Genomic DNA, 17,249 nt, shown 5'->3' on the forward strand with positions numbered 1-17,249 from the left:
ATACGTATCAAAAATTCACATAAATTGAAACATACATCAATCAGGGTTTCTTTCATCCTACTTATATCCTTAATCATTAAGATTCCAAAATCAATGTGTTAATCCTTCATTTTACTTAATTCATCAACATACTTATACCTAAAACCTTAAATGATGAACATCAAATATCTGGAAGTAACATCACACAACATGAAATAATATAATATGTTCTAAGCATCAGATAATGTCTTGACATCTCGAGTCGTGAGTATCAAAATAATAGTGTAACAACTAAGGCTACGAAGGGTCAGGGTGAGGCCTCACACATTGGCATCTCCATATCTAATCACTCTCATGAATAAACAATATATTTAATATCACCTCAATATCACCATTCTTCAAAATATATATCACGCTTTCCCCTATCTTTTCTTGGACTTAGGTCAATAATCTCATTCTATTTTGATAACTATTAATTACGTTGTCGCTTGTCTCTCAAGTATCATCTCTAAGAGGGTGGTGTATGATGCATATTTAATCCCTGTCTAGATAGGATGAATTCCATCTTGGAGAAGACTTAGAAGAGTAAATGAGAATTATGGTGATTTACATAAGCATCTATCTACAAATTTCTACAATCACTAGAAAGTATTATTACCCAATCAAGGTTTTCCATATCTTTAATTGTAATATTTATTACATTTACAATAGGAGTCCAACAAATGTTTGTAGGATGATCAATTAACTATCTGACACTTTACAAGTGCATATGATACATTTGTCACTATTTGTACCATATTTTTTGGTCCAATATCCTCTGTGAAATCTTTAAGGACCAAATCTAAAAAATACACCCACTCCTAATTATGTTGCATCCACTTGTGAATCAAGATTTCTTCATTTTCAAGGCAAGAGTCTACAACACAATAGTAAATTATGAGCCTCTTACCAAAGAGGTCTTGGGTTCAAAGCTACTTGTGCTTAATAAATAATAATAATTAATCACAACACATTAGAATTAATCTTGGCTCAGGCCTCTTACCCATGAAAAAAAAAAAAATCTTCATTTTCTCCATTAAAATAATAATCTTAGAATAGTTTTTATGTAACATTATTTATTGTGAATATAACTCATTCTAATATCTCAATCTTAGATGGTTAGAGTGACATCTATTTTGAATAGATTTGATTATATGCAATCTCATTCTTAGACAATTAGTATGATTTCTATTATGAATATGATTCATTCCATAATCTCAGTCTTAAGCAATTGTATAAAAGAAAGAAAATTTATATTTTTTTTTCCATTTTGTTTTGGTTCTTTCATTAAATACCTTGGTTATTATTAATATCTTATCATTTGAGTAGCATTATAAAGGTCATTCATGTTGACTTGTGTTTCTTTGCTTAATCTTCAACATGATTTTATTACATGTTTCTTATTTAGGACGTATTATTTGATAATTATTTGTAGCTTCTTTGAGCTTCATAATTAATTTTCATCTTCTTGTTTTTAATGTTTGATGAAACATAATTATAGGAGACTTTGTAGTCCTTCTCACATTCTATCTTTCAAATAAAAGGTTTTTCCTATAGATTTGTATTTTTCTCCTTTGTTGAGAAGTCTTTTTCAAATGGGCATATCATCATACCTAGTTGTTGAGACTCAAATTTGTATTTGGATATGTTTTCTTTACTAAAATTCATTTCAATAAAGGTAGTGATCTGAATAATGTTATTCTCTAACCTCTCTTGAGTTATTTTTACACATAGTTAATTAGCTTTACATAAGATTTTTTTCCCTCAAGTCGTAAGAATAAGATATTTGTAATAATCTATATTTTCTTATGTTTCATCCATGTCACTTGTATTCAATAGTATATTTTTATCTTAAGGAAACATATTTGATTGGTTAACTATCCCTAACTACTTGAATGCATATACATATATAGAAATAATTTTTTAATAAGTTACTTATTTTAGATAATTAACTCTCTAAATAATTTCCTTATCCTTTCTCTTGTCTATATAGGGATATAGAAATCTAGGGATTTAGAATTTACTAAAGTTCCTAGAGTTTCTTAATAGGAGGATGAGTTTAACAACCAAAGGTTTAAGTTTGGGGATAATGTGTAGGCAATAGTTGGGCAATGCAAATTTACACGTAGTACACAAAAATTTAGTTATAAAAATATGCTAAGGAACATGTAGAAGAACTAGATTTATCTTTCTATATACTTGGTAAAATACAAAGTAATAAATCATAAATTTGTAAGCACTATAATGATTGCATTAGACATCTGATATTTTGAAGTGACCACTAACAATGGAGTGTTTAATTTGGAATTGTTTACTATGATTAAAAATATAATAAAATTATATATTTTCTTAAAAATATTCCTTTAATCATTCTAAAACTCTCTATCCCTAGAATTTCTAGGCCCCAATATATGGAAAGAAATATGTGCAATTAATGAATCTTCGGACTTTTCTCATTTGTGAAGAATGAATTTTTGGATATGTTTATTTCAGAGTCTCAATATGGGTCTCTTTTTCTTTGCAACAACCTTTATTTGGTCAAACATGGCATCAATGTAGTCATGCACCTATACCATTTAGATGCATTAGCATCTCCATATCTAATCACTCTCATGAATAAACAATATATTTAATATCACATCAATATCATCATTCTTCAATATATATATATATATATATATATATATATAACCCTTTCCCCTATCTTTTCTTGGACTTAGCTCAATAATTCCATTCTATTTTGATAAATATTAATTACATTGCTACTTGTCTCTCAAGTATCATCTCTAAGAGGATGGTGTATGATGCGTATTTAGTCCCTATCTAGATAGGACAAATTCCATCTTGGATAAGACTTAGAAGAGTAAATGTGAATTATGGTGATTTACATAAGCATCTATCTGCAAATTTCTACAATCACTAGAAAGTATTATTACCCAATCAAGGTTTTCCATATCTTTAAGTGTAATATTTATTGCATTTACAACAAGAGTCCACCAAATGTTTGTAGGATGATCAATTAACTATATGACACTTTACAAGTGCATATGATACATTTGTCACTATTTGTACCATATTTTTTGGTCCATTATCCTCTGTGAAATATTTAAGGACCAAATCTAAAAAACATACCCACTCCTAATTATGTTGCATCCACTTGTGAATCAAGATTTCTTCATTTTCAAGGCAAGAGTCTACAACACAACAATAAATTATGAGCATCTTACCAAAGAGGTCTTGGGTTCAAATCTACTTGTGCTTAATAAATAATAATTAATCACATTACATTAAAATTAATCTTGGCTCTGGCTTCTTACCCATCAAAAAAAAAATCTTCATTTTCTCCATTAAAATAATAATCTTAGAATAGTTTTTATGTAACATTATTATCCTCAAATTTTTCCCCCTTAATTGGAATAAATGATGTTTTTATCATTATTCATTTTTCCACAGACTCCTTATAATAAGGAACATGAGCCACATAAAATGAAATGTCATTAGCAAAGAAGAACATTTTTCAATAGTGCCATATTTCCCATCCTTTTTAAATAAATTTTCTAGAAGGTTTAGAACATCAATATTCACCAAAATTTCTCCAAAATTTTGTAATTATAATCTATAATAAATTGGAGTATGTGCATGTGGCCTTTGCAAAGTAGTAAAAGGACACCTTAACAACAATGAAGTAGATATAGGTGTATTTTCTCTAGTATCACCTCATACTTTAATTATCTTATCAATATATTTCATATTTTGTCAAATTTTTATATACTTCTACAACGTTTCTTTGAATAGTCATACATCTACACCAATTTATTTTGTAAATGTTCATGTTCTTTAGAGTAAATAGACTAGTAGGCAAGATTGGATTCGTCTACTTTAAAGTTTAGAATTCTCTAAAAGAAAAAAGGTAAAAAATAGATAAATTAGATTTTTTTGGCAACTTGTAGGATACTTCAATAACCCAATTGCGACTAAAGATTCATTAGAAGAGGATGGTTGGTTACACACAGGAGATCTCAGCTACTTTGATGAGAATGGTAACTTATTTGTCATTGATCGCATTAAGGAACTAATCAAGTGTAAAGGATTCCAGGTAAGATAATGTCTACATTTTTAATTCTTAATCATATTCAATTTGAAAACCTAGAAAATAATTAGCACTTAACTTGAAATTTTAACATGCACATTTAATAATAACTATAGGATCTTATATAATTACTGTTCCCTCATCTATATTTTTGAATCATAGTCAAAAACTCTATCTAACATTTTATTAATTAAAACTTATTGAGTTCTTGAGATATTTGAAGCTTGATGATTTTTTTTGTTTATTTACTTAAATAATTTTTTAGCTATTGTCGATGAGTATTTTTGAGTCAAAAATTTTGAATGATTTTTATTAATTATTAAGATGTTAAATCCAAGTTAAAGTTGAATCTATTGCATTTTTGTTGTGTGTGATGTTTGGATCCTTTATTTAGTGGTAGGATTGATTACAACATTGTTTGGGTGACTTAGGAATTACATAGGTCCAACCAAGCCATACAAGTCATGCCAAGGATGGACTCTTGAGTAAATTTGACTTGGTCCCATTTGACTAAAGCATGGAAGTTAGGATTAATGAGCTTGGAACTCAAGTATTAAACATAAGGACATGATTGATCCAATAATAAAATATATTATTTTATGATTCTCTTTTAAATTTAACTTCCAAAGAATTTGATTAATTTCATGAGAACAATATATTTGACTTTGTTCATGCATACATCAAACATGAATGTTGCCTTATTAAATCTCATAGAAGGTGGAAAAACTATCTTGTCTAAAGCTTCTAGAAGTATGGTATATGAATTTATCATGTAAAATAAATTAAAATTTTATAATAGAATTTAATTTTATTAATTTTAGAGAAAAATAAACTAGTAATAGCAAGAAATGTAGAACTTCTACAGAAATGGGAAAGTTAAAATAGATTGTGGGATTAGACTGGTAGACAAATTATCTCATAGAGAAAGGATTTTATCCCCCTTCCTACTTGAAACTAGAGATAGTAGAAGGCAAGAGGAAGGAGAAGGAGAAATATGAAAGTAGAGAAAAATTGATGCCAAAGAAGAAGGGGAAGATTTGATATGGTAAGTTTGTGAATGTCTATGGAAATGCATTTTATGTTAGCAAGTAAAGTCCACCAATATAACTTGGGGGTTGAATCAGTTATATTCTTTAAATAACTTTTATCAACTTTAACAAATATGAAACATGTAATCAAAAGGTATAGAAACCATAAGATAATAATTATGTAATGTTACAAAAGATATGTTAACTAGGGAAGCCCTTGATCTGAGGGAAAACCTTAATGGGAATGATGCCCACAAGATGATGTACTAATATAAAAGTATCTTGTGGAAGGATGTGACCTTGTTAGGAGCCAAATGAATACAATTAGTACATATGAGTCTCTATTGGGATATTTTGAATCTTTGTTAGAAGATTCCAATCCTGTTAGGAGTCGTGCCAACCATTTTAGGAGTTGAAAGGAAGACGATTGAACCCAATGTCCAAATTGCTTCAGAATAAGCACCAAGATAAATAAACTCACTGTTCAAATTGCCTCAAAAAAATCTTTAGGATATTAAATATAATAGATGAACTAACCAAAAAATAACTTATTTTCCAATACAATTCTTTTAAAGTCCACAATTAATCCTTAGAATTAAACATTTATTTGTATCTCACAACTCCACATCCAAGGCTTGCATAACATAACATCAATAACATATGATCTCATAGAAGATTACAACCAAGGAAACATATTTCTTTTATACCAATTCCTAATAACTAATTAAGTCAGCCTTGATACTTTCCCAATGTACAATGAATAATATAGGACCACCATAAGACATTACAAATAGATTCCACATGTTACATTACAAATTACATAAATTACAACACTCAGTTGGACTCCAAGGAATAATCCACACATTATCCTTCACAACTCTTTAGAGATTTATTATTTGGATTTGCTACATCAACCATAACATCATGAATATGTTTCAACTAACATCCAATCCCACTGAAAAAACTTTTATCTTTCTAAAAAGATATAGGCCAATACTAGTACTTTGTTTCCTACAACCTCCTCTAAAAATTGTCACCAGAAAACTTCACATAACTTTGTTTAGTCTTCATAATCATTTCTATGGCATTAGGCACAACATTAGAACACATTCCAAAATTCTAATATAACTCTTCATAACATAACTGTCAATACTCTAACCACACAAAATAAATCTTCCTCTACAACTCTATTAGTACTCATTAGAAAGACGATATGTTGGCATAAATGACAAACCAAGTCACTAATGCAACACATAAACACTCAATATTTTCCAAAATATTCCATAAAATCTCGTGTAAGAATTCATGAAAATATTTTATTCGACACCTTTGTTAGTAATTTGATGAAGAGGATGTATGACACTGATATAGGGTTGTCATTTATGGAAACATACACCTACTATGAAGACAAAAAAACATATTATGGAATTTTGGATACTTGGACTTAGAAAATTGTCTAAGTATTATTCAACAAAATAATGAACAATTGTAGTATTTCTTTTAGTGTGGTTTATTGGAAGAACTTGAGGCTATGTGTTGTTAAGGGAAGGTAGTACAAGATGTATATAGCATGTGGTTAAAAGTGTACATCGTACAAGTCAAGTTATGGACATTTATTCAAATACATGTTATGACAAGTAGAACACAATAGATGAGAGAGTAAAGGAATTTTGGTTAAGGGATTTTTTTTTTAAACCAAAAAAATGACTTAACAATGTTGGGACAACATCCTAGATGTTAACCCAAATGCAGACAAGGTTAATTCAAAAGATTTAGCAAGTTATCAAGCAGTAAGGTCGACAAGATGAAATAATTTGGTATAAAGGAATAACTTTTTTTTGTAATAAGTGTGGCATTGTATTGTAATAATGTCTAAGTGTACACTTTCTATTATTAGTATTGATACACATATGATGATAGTACAATGAAGTACAGATGTATGAAACCTTTTGAAGAAGGAACCTTAAGGATAGATTAGATATTGAAGATATTAGCACTATGTAAAGGTCTTTGTAGTTTTTACTATTGTATATACATGGGTTGAGGCTTCTAACATGTTCTAGTCCTCTAACAAGGACAAATACACTATACAAATACACTATACAAATGTAATAGACTCCTAGTAGAGTCAATATCTTTCACACGATACTTTTGATTAGTGGATCATTTGTGGGTACCATCCCCACCAGGGTTTTCCCTTGGCCAAGGTTTCCCTACTTAACAAATAATGGTGTTACGAGTTTCATTGTGTTATGGTTATATTTACTTTTTAGTTTGATCATATATGCAAGTTTAAATTTTATTAATGATATACATAGTTGGATAAAAAATTATGGAACACTGATTCACCCCAACCCCCTCTCACTATTCCCTATTTCTAACAATTGGTATTAAAGAAAAGTTACTTAGAGAAGGCAAAACAACTTGAGTAAGATCTCTATGGATATGGATTAGTTGCAGAAGAATCTTGAAGAAGCTCTTGAGGAACTTGATGTAGTTACAAAAGAAAGGAGCAAAATGAAAATCAAACTTAGAGATGTACAAGATTTCATTCAAAAGTTGAAAGAGAAGATTGAATCATCTAAGTCCAAGAAGAAAGAGTCACATGATTAGATCAAGGATTGTGAAGCAGTTTCTAAGCTTAAGAAGGAAACTAAAATTCTGAAACACGAGCTTGAGATTATAAACTTGAAGATGAGTATGATGGAAGATGAAAAGAAAGTCAACCAGATTTGAGATTTGAGATTGGAGATCTAAAATCCAAACTTACCAAAGTGACATTTGAACTTGAGACAACAAAGCTATAACATATGAAACTTGAGAAATGCAACACTATCGTAAAAGAAGAACTTACAAAGACAAAGAAACATCTTGAGAAGTTACATTCAAGCACTGAGAAGCTTGATGAACATATTATGGTACAAAGAGTACTTGGAGACAATATAGGAATTGGATACAATGGAGGAGAATCATCTAAAGGATTTGAAGTTACTAAGGAACAAGATCTAGTGAACCAACAACCTAATCAACAAAAAGACATGAACAAAGAAGTACCTAATCAAACTAAACAATGTGAAGAAGTAAGGATACTATTTAAAGGAAGATGCTTTTCATGTAATCAGATTGGACACATGAATAAGGTCTATACAGGTAATTATACTAAACCCATTTTTGGTTATTGTTATAATTTATTTTCTTATGGACATAAATCTAATGAATGTAGGAAACCTTGATATAATAATGGAATGTATGAAAGTACTAACTATGCAGCTAGTAGACCATTGGGATAAACAAATGTCATAAGAAATTAAGTTGTGTGTTATAAGTACAACAATTTTGGAAAGATTTTCAGGGATTTTAGATTACAAACAAATCAATTTGGACCTAGATATGGGAATAATTTTACAGCATGTCAAATTTGCAACAATATGGGACATACAACAAGGTTTTGTAGAATGAACAACATGAGATCACAAAATAAGAACTTTAGAAGGAATGCAAGCAACATTGTAAGAAGGAATGAGAATGTGAAAGGAAAAAAAAATGAAAGATTAGACAAAACATTTGTTAAAGAAATATCACCATCAATCACTCAAGTATGGATAGAGAATAAAAAGGAAACATTAGAGAAAAAGTTGAAATTAGTAGTAGTAGCTGAGAAACCCTTATCAACTGAAACATTCAATTCATTAGAGAAATAAGGGATAATACACTTAAAAATTCATTAGACCATGAAATGGTGACATAAAGTTTTTTGCACTTATGAGAAACATAGAAATAATTTCTAAAAGCTACAGTTAAGAGCACATAAGGATCTAAGATCATATGTGAGCATAAGAAATAAATTCAACCTACTGGATACATAAACACTTTTTTGAGTTATGCGTACATGAATAATTAATGCACATCAGGTTTTAGGTATTTATAAGGATTGAAATCAAAGTAATTAATCATGATTTGAGAATTTGGAACTTAGAAGAACTTGTGGAGGAGATTAAAGAGATAATTGAAGATAATTTGAAGCATTTAAGAAGCAGATTTGAGAAAATTTATGCCAAACCTTAATTTTGTGATATTGAGGTATTTATTCACATCATTTAGGAGTCATTTAAGATTAAGAATGGATATAGATTTATTACATGATATAATGGAAAAATCAAGGTACAAGTTTAAGAAGCATTCCATAAAAAATTTGGAAGATGACCATGCCGGGGCATTTTCATGGATTCTAGACAGAGTGTTAGTTGTGGAGGATGTAAGGTCTTACATACATTGTGTGTTTGAGAACTTAGGAGATACTAATATTTCAAGTGAATTTGATAAGATGTATAGGCAAGAAATGAGTTTTAAAAATGAACTTGAATACCTAGGGAAATTGAAGATTGCACAATTTATATTCCACCGTGAATTTGATAATGAAGAATTGGCAAGAATTGTCTTGAGTAGAATCCATGATATCAAATTTTGGATTGGTGATGAAATCATTGACGTAACTATTGACCTAATAAATTAAGTGACATTTTTAAGAAACAAAGGCAAGATACCTATAAATGAGAACAAAGTAAAGAAAATTGTACTGAAAAACACATAGATTAAATGGAATGGTAGAGGTATGATGTTAAGTTTGATTGAGAAAGATGATGTAAGATTCATTAGTAAGATCTTAACATATAAGACAAGTTCCATCTCTAGGGAAAATGAAGTCTCAACAAAATTTATTAATGCAACATATAAGATATCTATCGATAGGATAGAAGTCAATCTCTATGAGATTCAAAAACAAAACATATTTGACAATATTGAGAGGATAAAGAAGAATAAGTATGCAAGTTTAGATCTGGATCTTTGATAACCTATCTATTTTTCATGTCATGAAGAGATTCCCTACAATGCCAATATCAATTTGGAATTCATATAAATGCACCATGGAATCAATTAGTTATTATTACCAAAAGTCATCAAAAGATCACATAACCAACAATGTAACAAGTGTGATTAAGACATTTCATACTGAAATGAAGAACAAAGTAAAAATACCCAAGAAAGTTATGGAAAAGTATAAAGGAAATATATGTTTTATGGTAGAAACTAGCAAGACTTCTATGGAGGCATTTGTTCCAAGAGTGATGTTTTTGGAGCCCTTAATATATGAGGTTACAAAGGCAGAAATAGGTGAGTATGCTATGGAAAAATCAAAGGCAGATATTGATGAGGATAATGAAAGATGGGGCACTTGTGAAGAAAGGTTGAATGATGTAAACCAATTGCAATTCACTAAGGAAAAAAAGAAAAAGGTTGAGTGCATGATGAAGAAAACATTGAAAGACACTCAGATGACACAAGAAGAGTTTGTAGAGGCAATAAGGATTGTACATTAAATGAGGGCTAGTGGTCAAAGAATTATTTTGTTTGTACAACCATTATCTATGGAAGCTTCACCAAGTTATCCACCACCAACAACACCTACCTGTACAACACCAAGTCCTATCAGTGCCATACCATAAAAAAAAAGTACAACTAGTAGAAGAAGGTGTGACAATAATTAGTGAAAAGAGCATTCCTACAATTACTAGGAGATCTATAGGGATCTCTCCATCAATAAGTTTAGCTCCTATTAAAAAATAAAAGAAGGAGGAGAAAAAGGAGGAAGTGACACCTAAAAGGTCTAAAAGAGTCAAGGAGATGGCAAGTGATCTTAGACCAAAGAAGAAGATCAAAGTATTAATGAATTTTGTTGGTAAGAAAATAGCAAGCATGAAAAAGAAGAAATAACCATAAAGAAAATGAGAGGATAGATCACTCCACCATTAGGGAAACCACAAAAGGGAACTCAAGAAGAGACACATAAAGTCCATAAGAAAAAAAGTTGGAAACTTGCAATTGGAAGGATGAAACAAATGATCATCCAGGAAGAAAATTTGACACAACTGAATGAATATTATGATATATATGACCCATTATAGAAGAGACAACTAGAAAATGCAGTTATTAGATATATGATTGATTTCAAGCAACTCTTTATGCACATTCATGCAATTATCCCTAAAGAGTTGTATAATAGATTGATAGAGAATAATGCCAGAACAAAAGAGGAGGACAAGAAAACTAGAGAAAAATATATTAGAAATCTTTTTTATATTCAAGATGATGATCAGATGCAAGAAATCTTGAAGAAGATTGTGCGATTCTCGAGAAACAAGAATAGAGGCATATTAATAGTGGGAGGTTAGTATGAGCTTGTGATCAATGAGACCAAGTTGGAAGTTGTTAAATCCATGACAAAGACCCCTTCTACACTAGCAGTAGTAGTAGAAGGGACACAAGACACCTCACCTATGGATATACAAGATGACACTGTGATCACAGTGAGAGGAAGGATAACAATTGACTCTAGTGAAGACCCCTTTTCTAGCACTACTATAGAAGATCCCTTTGCAAGATAACAAGATTATGACATTGGAAATTTTGTCACATGAAATATAGTAGATTACAACACCTTTGATGAAAAATACAACAAATTTAGTCAGCATGAATCTATCATCTTGCACAAACGAGAAACACCTAAAGTGCTACTCTTAATACCCAACATTGTGAAGACAAACTTTGACTATCAAGAAAATTGGTCAAACATAGTGGGTGAAGCCACATCCAATATTTTTTCATTAAAAAGGTAGTGACAAAAGAAGAGAAGAAAGAAGAAGAAGATGAAGATGAAGAGGAAGAAAATAAAAATTAGATGGATGCTCAACCATCTCAGCCGCTAGAGGAACATAGGGCTACTACTAAGTAAAGGCATATAGTAGATCTTTAGACACCTACAAAGGCAACAGATACTTCATCAACAAGTACTTCAAGGTCACCTCTTGAAGCACTTTTTTACAAGTTTGCCACAAGATGTTTAATGGTAACATGTATATTCAAAAATACATCCAATTGACAATATTTTCAATAGGAAAGATTGTTGAGGAATCTAGAAAAATGAGAAAGAGTGCATTAGGCACACTTGAAAGGATGTTTTAGAAGATCCATACCACCATTCAATTAAAAATCAATGGACCGATGCATAGAAGAGAGATGAGAAAATGATGGGGGAATTTGACAAGAAGTTCTCTAAATTAGTGGAAGTTGCAATAGTGAAGGCACAAGCTACACATGATGCCCAATTATTCAACACTATATACAATAACATTACCAGTGATTTATTAGACCTAGATACTTATATAAAGGAGTTAAATAGATTCTTGTAAGAAGGCAAGAACCTATATGGTAAATGTGCACTATCATTTGAATACACTCAAGGCATTTGAAAGGAGATCAAGGTCAAAGAGGTAGAATTAAAGGGAATTGTGGATGAATTGACAAATCCAAATGCACAAATTACTGATTTGGAGAGAAGAATTAGCAATGCTCATGTTGAGTTGAGACTATTGGAATTACAAAAGGAAAGAACCTTAAAGAAGTTTTCACTACTAAGGGAACACCTGACATTGAAGATTAATCAAGTAAACATGCATCTCATGGAATGCATGGAGGCCAAAGAATGGAATATGGTTAACTATTATGTTATGATCTTAATGTAGTAGAGATTGCAAATTGAAAGGCATTGTGGATGAATTGATAAATCCAAATGCACAGATCATTGATTTAGAGAGAAGAATTAACAATGCTCATGATGAGTTGAGACTACTAGAATTACAAAAGGAAAGAGCCTTGAAGAAGTTTTCACTACTAAGGGAACACCTAACATTGAATATTAATCAAGTACACATGCATCTCAAGGAATGCATAGAGGCCAAAAAATCCTATGGTAAAATGGTATATATTGATCTTAATGTAGTAGAGATTGCATCTTATGGCTTATGTGCATTGATTAGTGTGTTTGAGGAAGTTAAAGACACATGGGAAAAGGGTTTTACCCATCTTAAGAAGACTTTTGGAGAATGCATGGAACTTATGAATATTCAACAAGCATGAAGAGAAGAAGGTAATAAAATTTTGACTCACCTTTGACATTGATGTCAAAGAGGGGTTGGGGGGGGGGAGGAGAGAGAGAGAAATAATGATAGAAAACTTGTTAAGTATACTTTATTGTAAGGAGTTATAAGTAGGACAAAGTGTGAATATAAGATGGTATATATTTTGAAGATCATCCACAATTTTGAATTTTTTACAAGGCTACAATTTTGAAGACCTTTTATAACTAAGCCAATTTTCCCAGATGTTACCATCAATGCCAAAGGGGGACATTGTTGGAAATTTGGCTAAGAGGATGTATGAGGATGATATAGGGTTTTTATTAATGGAAACATACACCTACTATGAAGAGAGCAAAACATATTATTAAATTTTAGATACTTGGACTTAGAAAGTTGTCTAAGTATTATTTAGCAAAATAGTGAATTTTAGATACTTGGACTTAGAAAGTTGTCTAAGTATTATTTAGCAAAATAGTGAATAGCCAAAGTATTTCTTTTAGTGTGGTTCACTAGAAGCACTTAAGGCCATGCAATTTTAAGGGTGGGTAGTATAGGATGTATAGAGCACATGGTTAAAATCACACAAGAAGATTCTCTCAGCAATGTTGGGATGAAATACTAGATGTTAACCCACACATGGAAAAAGTTAATTCAAAAGATGTAGCAAGGTATTAAGCAACAAGGTCAATAGGATGAAAGAATTTGGCATAAAGGAAGAAATTTTATTTGTAATAAGTGTATGATCAGAATTTGATGTGAGTACAAAGTAGTATGGATGTATGATCAACTTTTGAAGAAGGTGCCTAGATGACAAATCAAATACTAAAGATATCAACACTATGTAAAAGGTCTTTGTATCTATACCTTTTGTATGCAGATTGTAATATTGTATATGCATGGATTGAGGCTTCTAACAAGGACAAATACACTATATGGATGTCATAGACTCCCAACAAAGTCAATATCTTTCACACGATACTTTTGATTAGTGGATCATTTTGTGGGCACCATACCCATCAGGGTTTTCCCTTGGCTAGGGTTTCCTTAGTTAACAAATAAAAATGTTATGAGTTGCATTGTGTTATGGTTATGCTTACTTTTTAGTTTGATCATATATGAAAGTTTAAAATTTATTAATGATATCCATAGTTGGGAAAAAGTTTGTGGAACACTAATTCATCTCCCCCTCTCCCCTCTCAGTATATCCTATTCCTAATAGCCTCATAATGTAAAATATATTGCATTTGTTGGGTCAAGGAAGGTAAGTGGTTGAAGAAAAAGATTGGGAAGCAACTCCAAGGCATTTTTGGTAGAGTGATGAAAGTTTAGAAGGACAAACTTGAGATTTTGCTGACCTAGATAATAAAATTCTTTGCAATTTTGGTTAGATATTTTAAATTAGCTTATTTTGATTCAAATAGTGTTTGGGGAATAGATATTAGGGGAAATATCTATTTTTGGCATAGTAAAGCTTATCTGTTTGTTAAAACTCACACTTTAAGATTTTCGTACAAACACATTATTACTCTATGTGTCTTTGTGCCCTAGAGAATTTTTTATGGTAGATATTTATGAAAATAGATATTTTTTTCATCTAGATTAAAATTTAAAGTAGATGTGCAAATACTTATTAGATTTTTATAAGTGTATAAGTATTTAAATCAATATAAATATCACTAATAAAATTATTATGATTAGTTATTTATGTGCATTTGAAAACATAATTCATGTCTATTTTGTCTTTAGGTAGCTCCAGCTGAGTTGGAAGCACTCTTGCTTACACATCCAGAAATTGTTGATGCAGCAGTTATTCGGTAAATGTGATATTTTAAATTTAAGCATGCATTTATGATTGAAATACTTAATTTTCAAATATATATCATTAGTAAATAAAGTTACTATGATGTTGATAATATTTTACATTTTTTTAAAATTATAAGTTCATTTGTGTAGTCAAGCTGATGCACGATCAGGAGAGGTCCCTATTGCATACATTGTCCTTTCTAGGGGAAGTTGTTTGAAGAAAAACGATGTGATGGAGTTTGTTTCTAAGCAGGTAATATCTAAAATTAGTTTAATAATAAAATATGTTTTTAACATATATAATATATAATATTATGGTTTATAATATTACAATTTACTCATTGCATTTAAATTTGTAATTAATTATTGTATATTTCTAATGTCATCATTTTTTTTGTTAGGTGGCACCATTTAAAAGGTTACACAATGTATTTTTTGTCAAAATGCTGCCTAGATCTACTTCGGGAAAGATCCTTCGACGAGAGCTCGTCAACAATATCAAATCAAAGTTATAAGTGCCATATATATAAATTTAGACACAAGTCCTCAATCAAAATGTTATGCAACATATAATTCCATATATCTATCTATTCTTACTCAATATTTTATGTAATTATAGATTAGATTAAAATATTTGCACGAACCTTTTTCTCTTTTTGATACCATTAGTCAACTAAATTATAGTTCATGATGACTTTTCAAAAGTATATGTATGCTCTCTTATGTTTATAATATAATTATAATTTATGTAAATATCTTTAATGTGTTGCAAAGCCAACATAGAAAATAATAACATTATGCTTTTATTTTTCTTTACTCATTTTTTTTTGAAAATATTCAATATATTCAAATAGGTGGCTACATGCATGTTATTTTCTATATTTGGTAAATTTCATATATTTGAGTTCTAAGCTGCATGTTTATATTTTTAGATATAAGTGTGTCAAGTAATTATATAAATAATAATATTTGATATTATACTTTACATAAATATATATCAAGTGTTTATCTTCATTCAAAAAATTAGTAATATTGTATCTTTATCAGAAAAATGAACTAATTACTATCAAGATTATTTAGATAGAAAAAATGAGTTACATGTAAGTATAATCAATAATAAAAGTAAAAAGGCACACATTAATGGATTATAATACACAAAGATTCAATGTGGTTTACGTAATCTTGGGCCATGCCCACTAAATAGAGAGTCCAATATTATTATCTAGTAACTTCAACCTATTGCAATCTACAATCTCCCTTACAACTCAATAGCATTGCAAGATTCTATATATTATGTTTTGAAAACTATAACCTTGAGCTAATATTACATGGCTTATGTTGGCTTAACCAGTTAACCCTAAACATACTTGACGAGTCAACCTTGAGAAATGCTTGATGAGTCATCTCAAAAGTGATTAACACCTTAACTAAAAAATATTCTACACCATTGCCTCAAACCATAGGTCTTATGAAAAATGTACAATACTTACCTATTGTGATCCTAGTTGAATTTTTTTTCATTGTGATTTGATTTTTCTTAGAAATTATATGCATTAAGAATTCATTTCAAACCAAGATAAAATATTACTACCATCCCTCTTTCAAAAGTTTAAACTAAGGCTTTTGAAAACTAATCATATTATCACATTCTACATAAATGATAAGGAAAAAAATATTAATTTGGTATGTAATGGTCATGAGATGTACACTATTAACTTTGGACATCTCAAAATTAGTGTTTGTGCTCTAATTTTATGGGCAATATATTTATTTTTCTATAAAGAAGCCACTAAGAATAAGTAATTGCAATCAATTTTAAAAATTGGTTAAGAAATAATTTTGATTTGATTTAATGCAACATTGAACAAGTATTTAGTATAATACTTTAGAAATAGTAAAGGTCAAAGTGTACATAGACATATGATATTATTTTGTACACAAGATTGATGGTCTTGGAAAAAAAAGATGGATAAACTAAAAGATAAATAGGTGGTATTTATTGATTTGTAAATAGATGAGTCCTCTCTAGAGAGATACAATACCTTGACAGGAGATCATAAAGACAATAAATTAAGGAATAAAATAATTGTGTGGGATGACATTACTCAAGTTTATAAGTTACAAATATAAGTTGGTATAGGTTTTAAGGTTGGGTTAAGATAATTTTATATAGAATGCATTATTGTAAATTTGGTTGATTAGACCCATCTTTGACAAAAAAATACTTTCTTATATAATATGATTTTATGTTTTCATATTACTAGGCTTATAAATTTAAAATAAATAAATAGTTATAGTGAAGTATAGTCCTTCAAATAAATATTATTTAGAAAA

General features: G+C 29.8%; 1 protein-coding gene across 1 annotated transcript in view; it reads left to right on the top strand.

Annotated features, from left to right (window-relative positions):
• Positions 1-15,668, top strand: part of LOC149543242 (putative CoA ligase CCL7) — a 36,037-nt gene extending 20,369 nt beyond the window's left edge. The window contains exons 3-6 of the mRNA XM_089798087.1: positions 3,969-4,114; positions 14,859-14,926; positions 15,066-15,168; positions 15,317-15,668. Of these exons, the coding sequence (XP_089654213.1) occupies positions 3,969-4,114; positions 14,859-14,926; positions 15,066-15,168; positions 15,317-15,430 (431 nt within the window). The 3' untranslated portion in view covers positions 15,431-15,668. The remainder of the gene's footprint in view (positions 1-3,968; positions 4,115-14,858; positions 14,927-15,065; positions 15,169-15,316) is intronic.
• The last annotated feature ends 1,581 nt before the right edge of the window (positions 15,669-17,249 follow it).

This window comes from Cupressus sempervirens, chromosome 8, assembly GCF_028749045.1.
Source record: "Cupressus sempervirens isolate cs-2001-9-10 chromosome 8, ASM2874904v1, whole genome shotgun sequence".
In the NCBI taxonomy this organism is placed as follows: domain Eukaryota; kingdom Viridiplantae; phylum Streptophyta; class Pinopsida; order Cupressales; family Cupressaceae; genus Cupressus; species Cupressus sempervirens.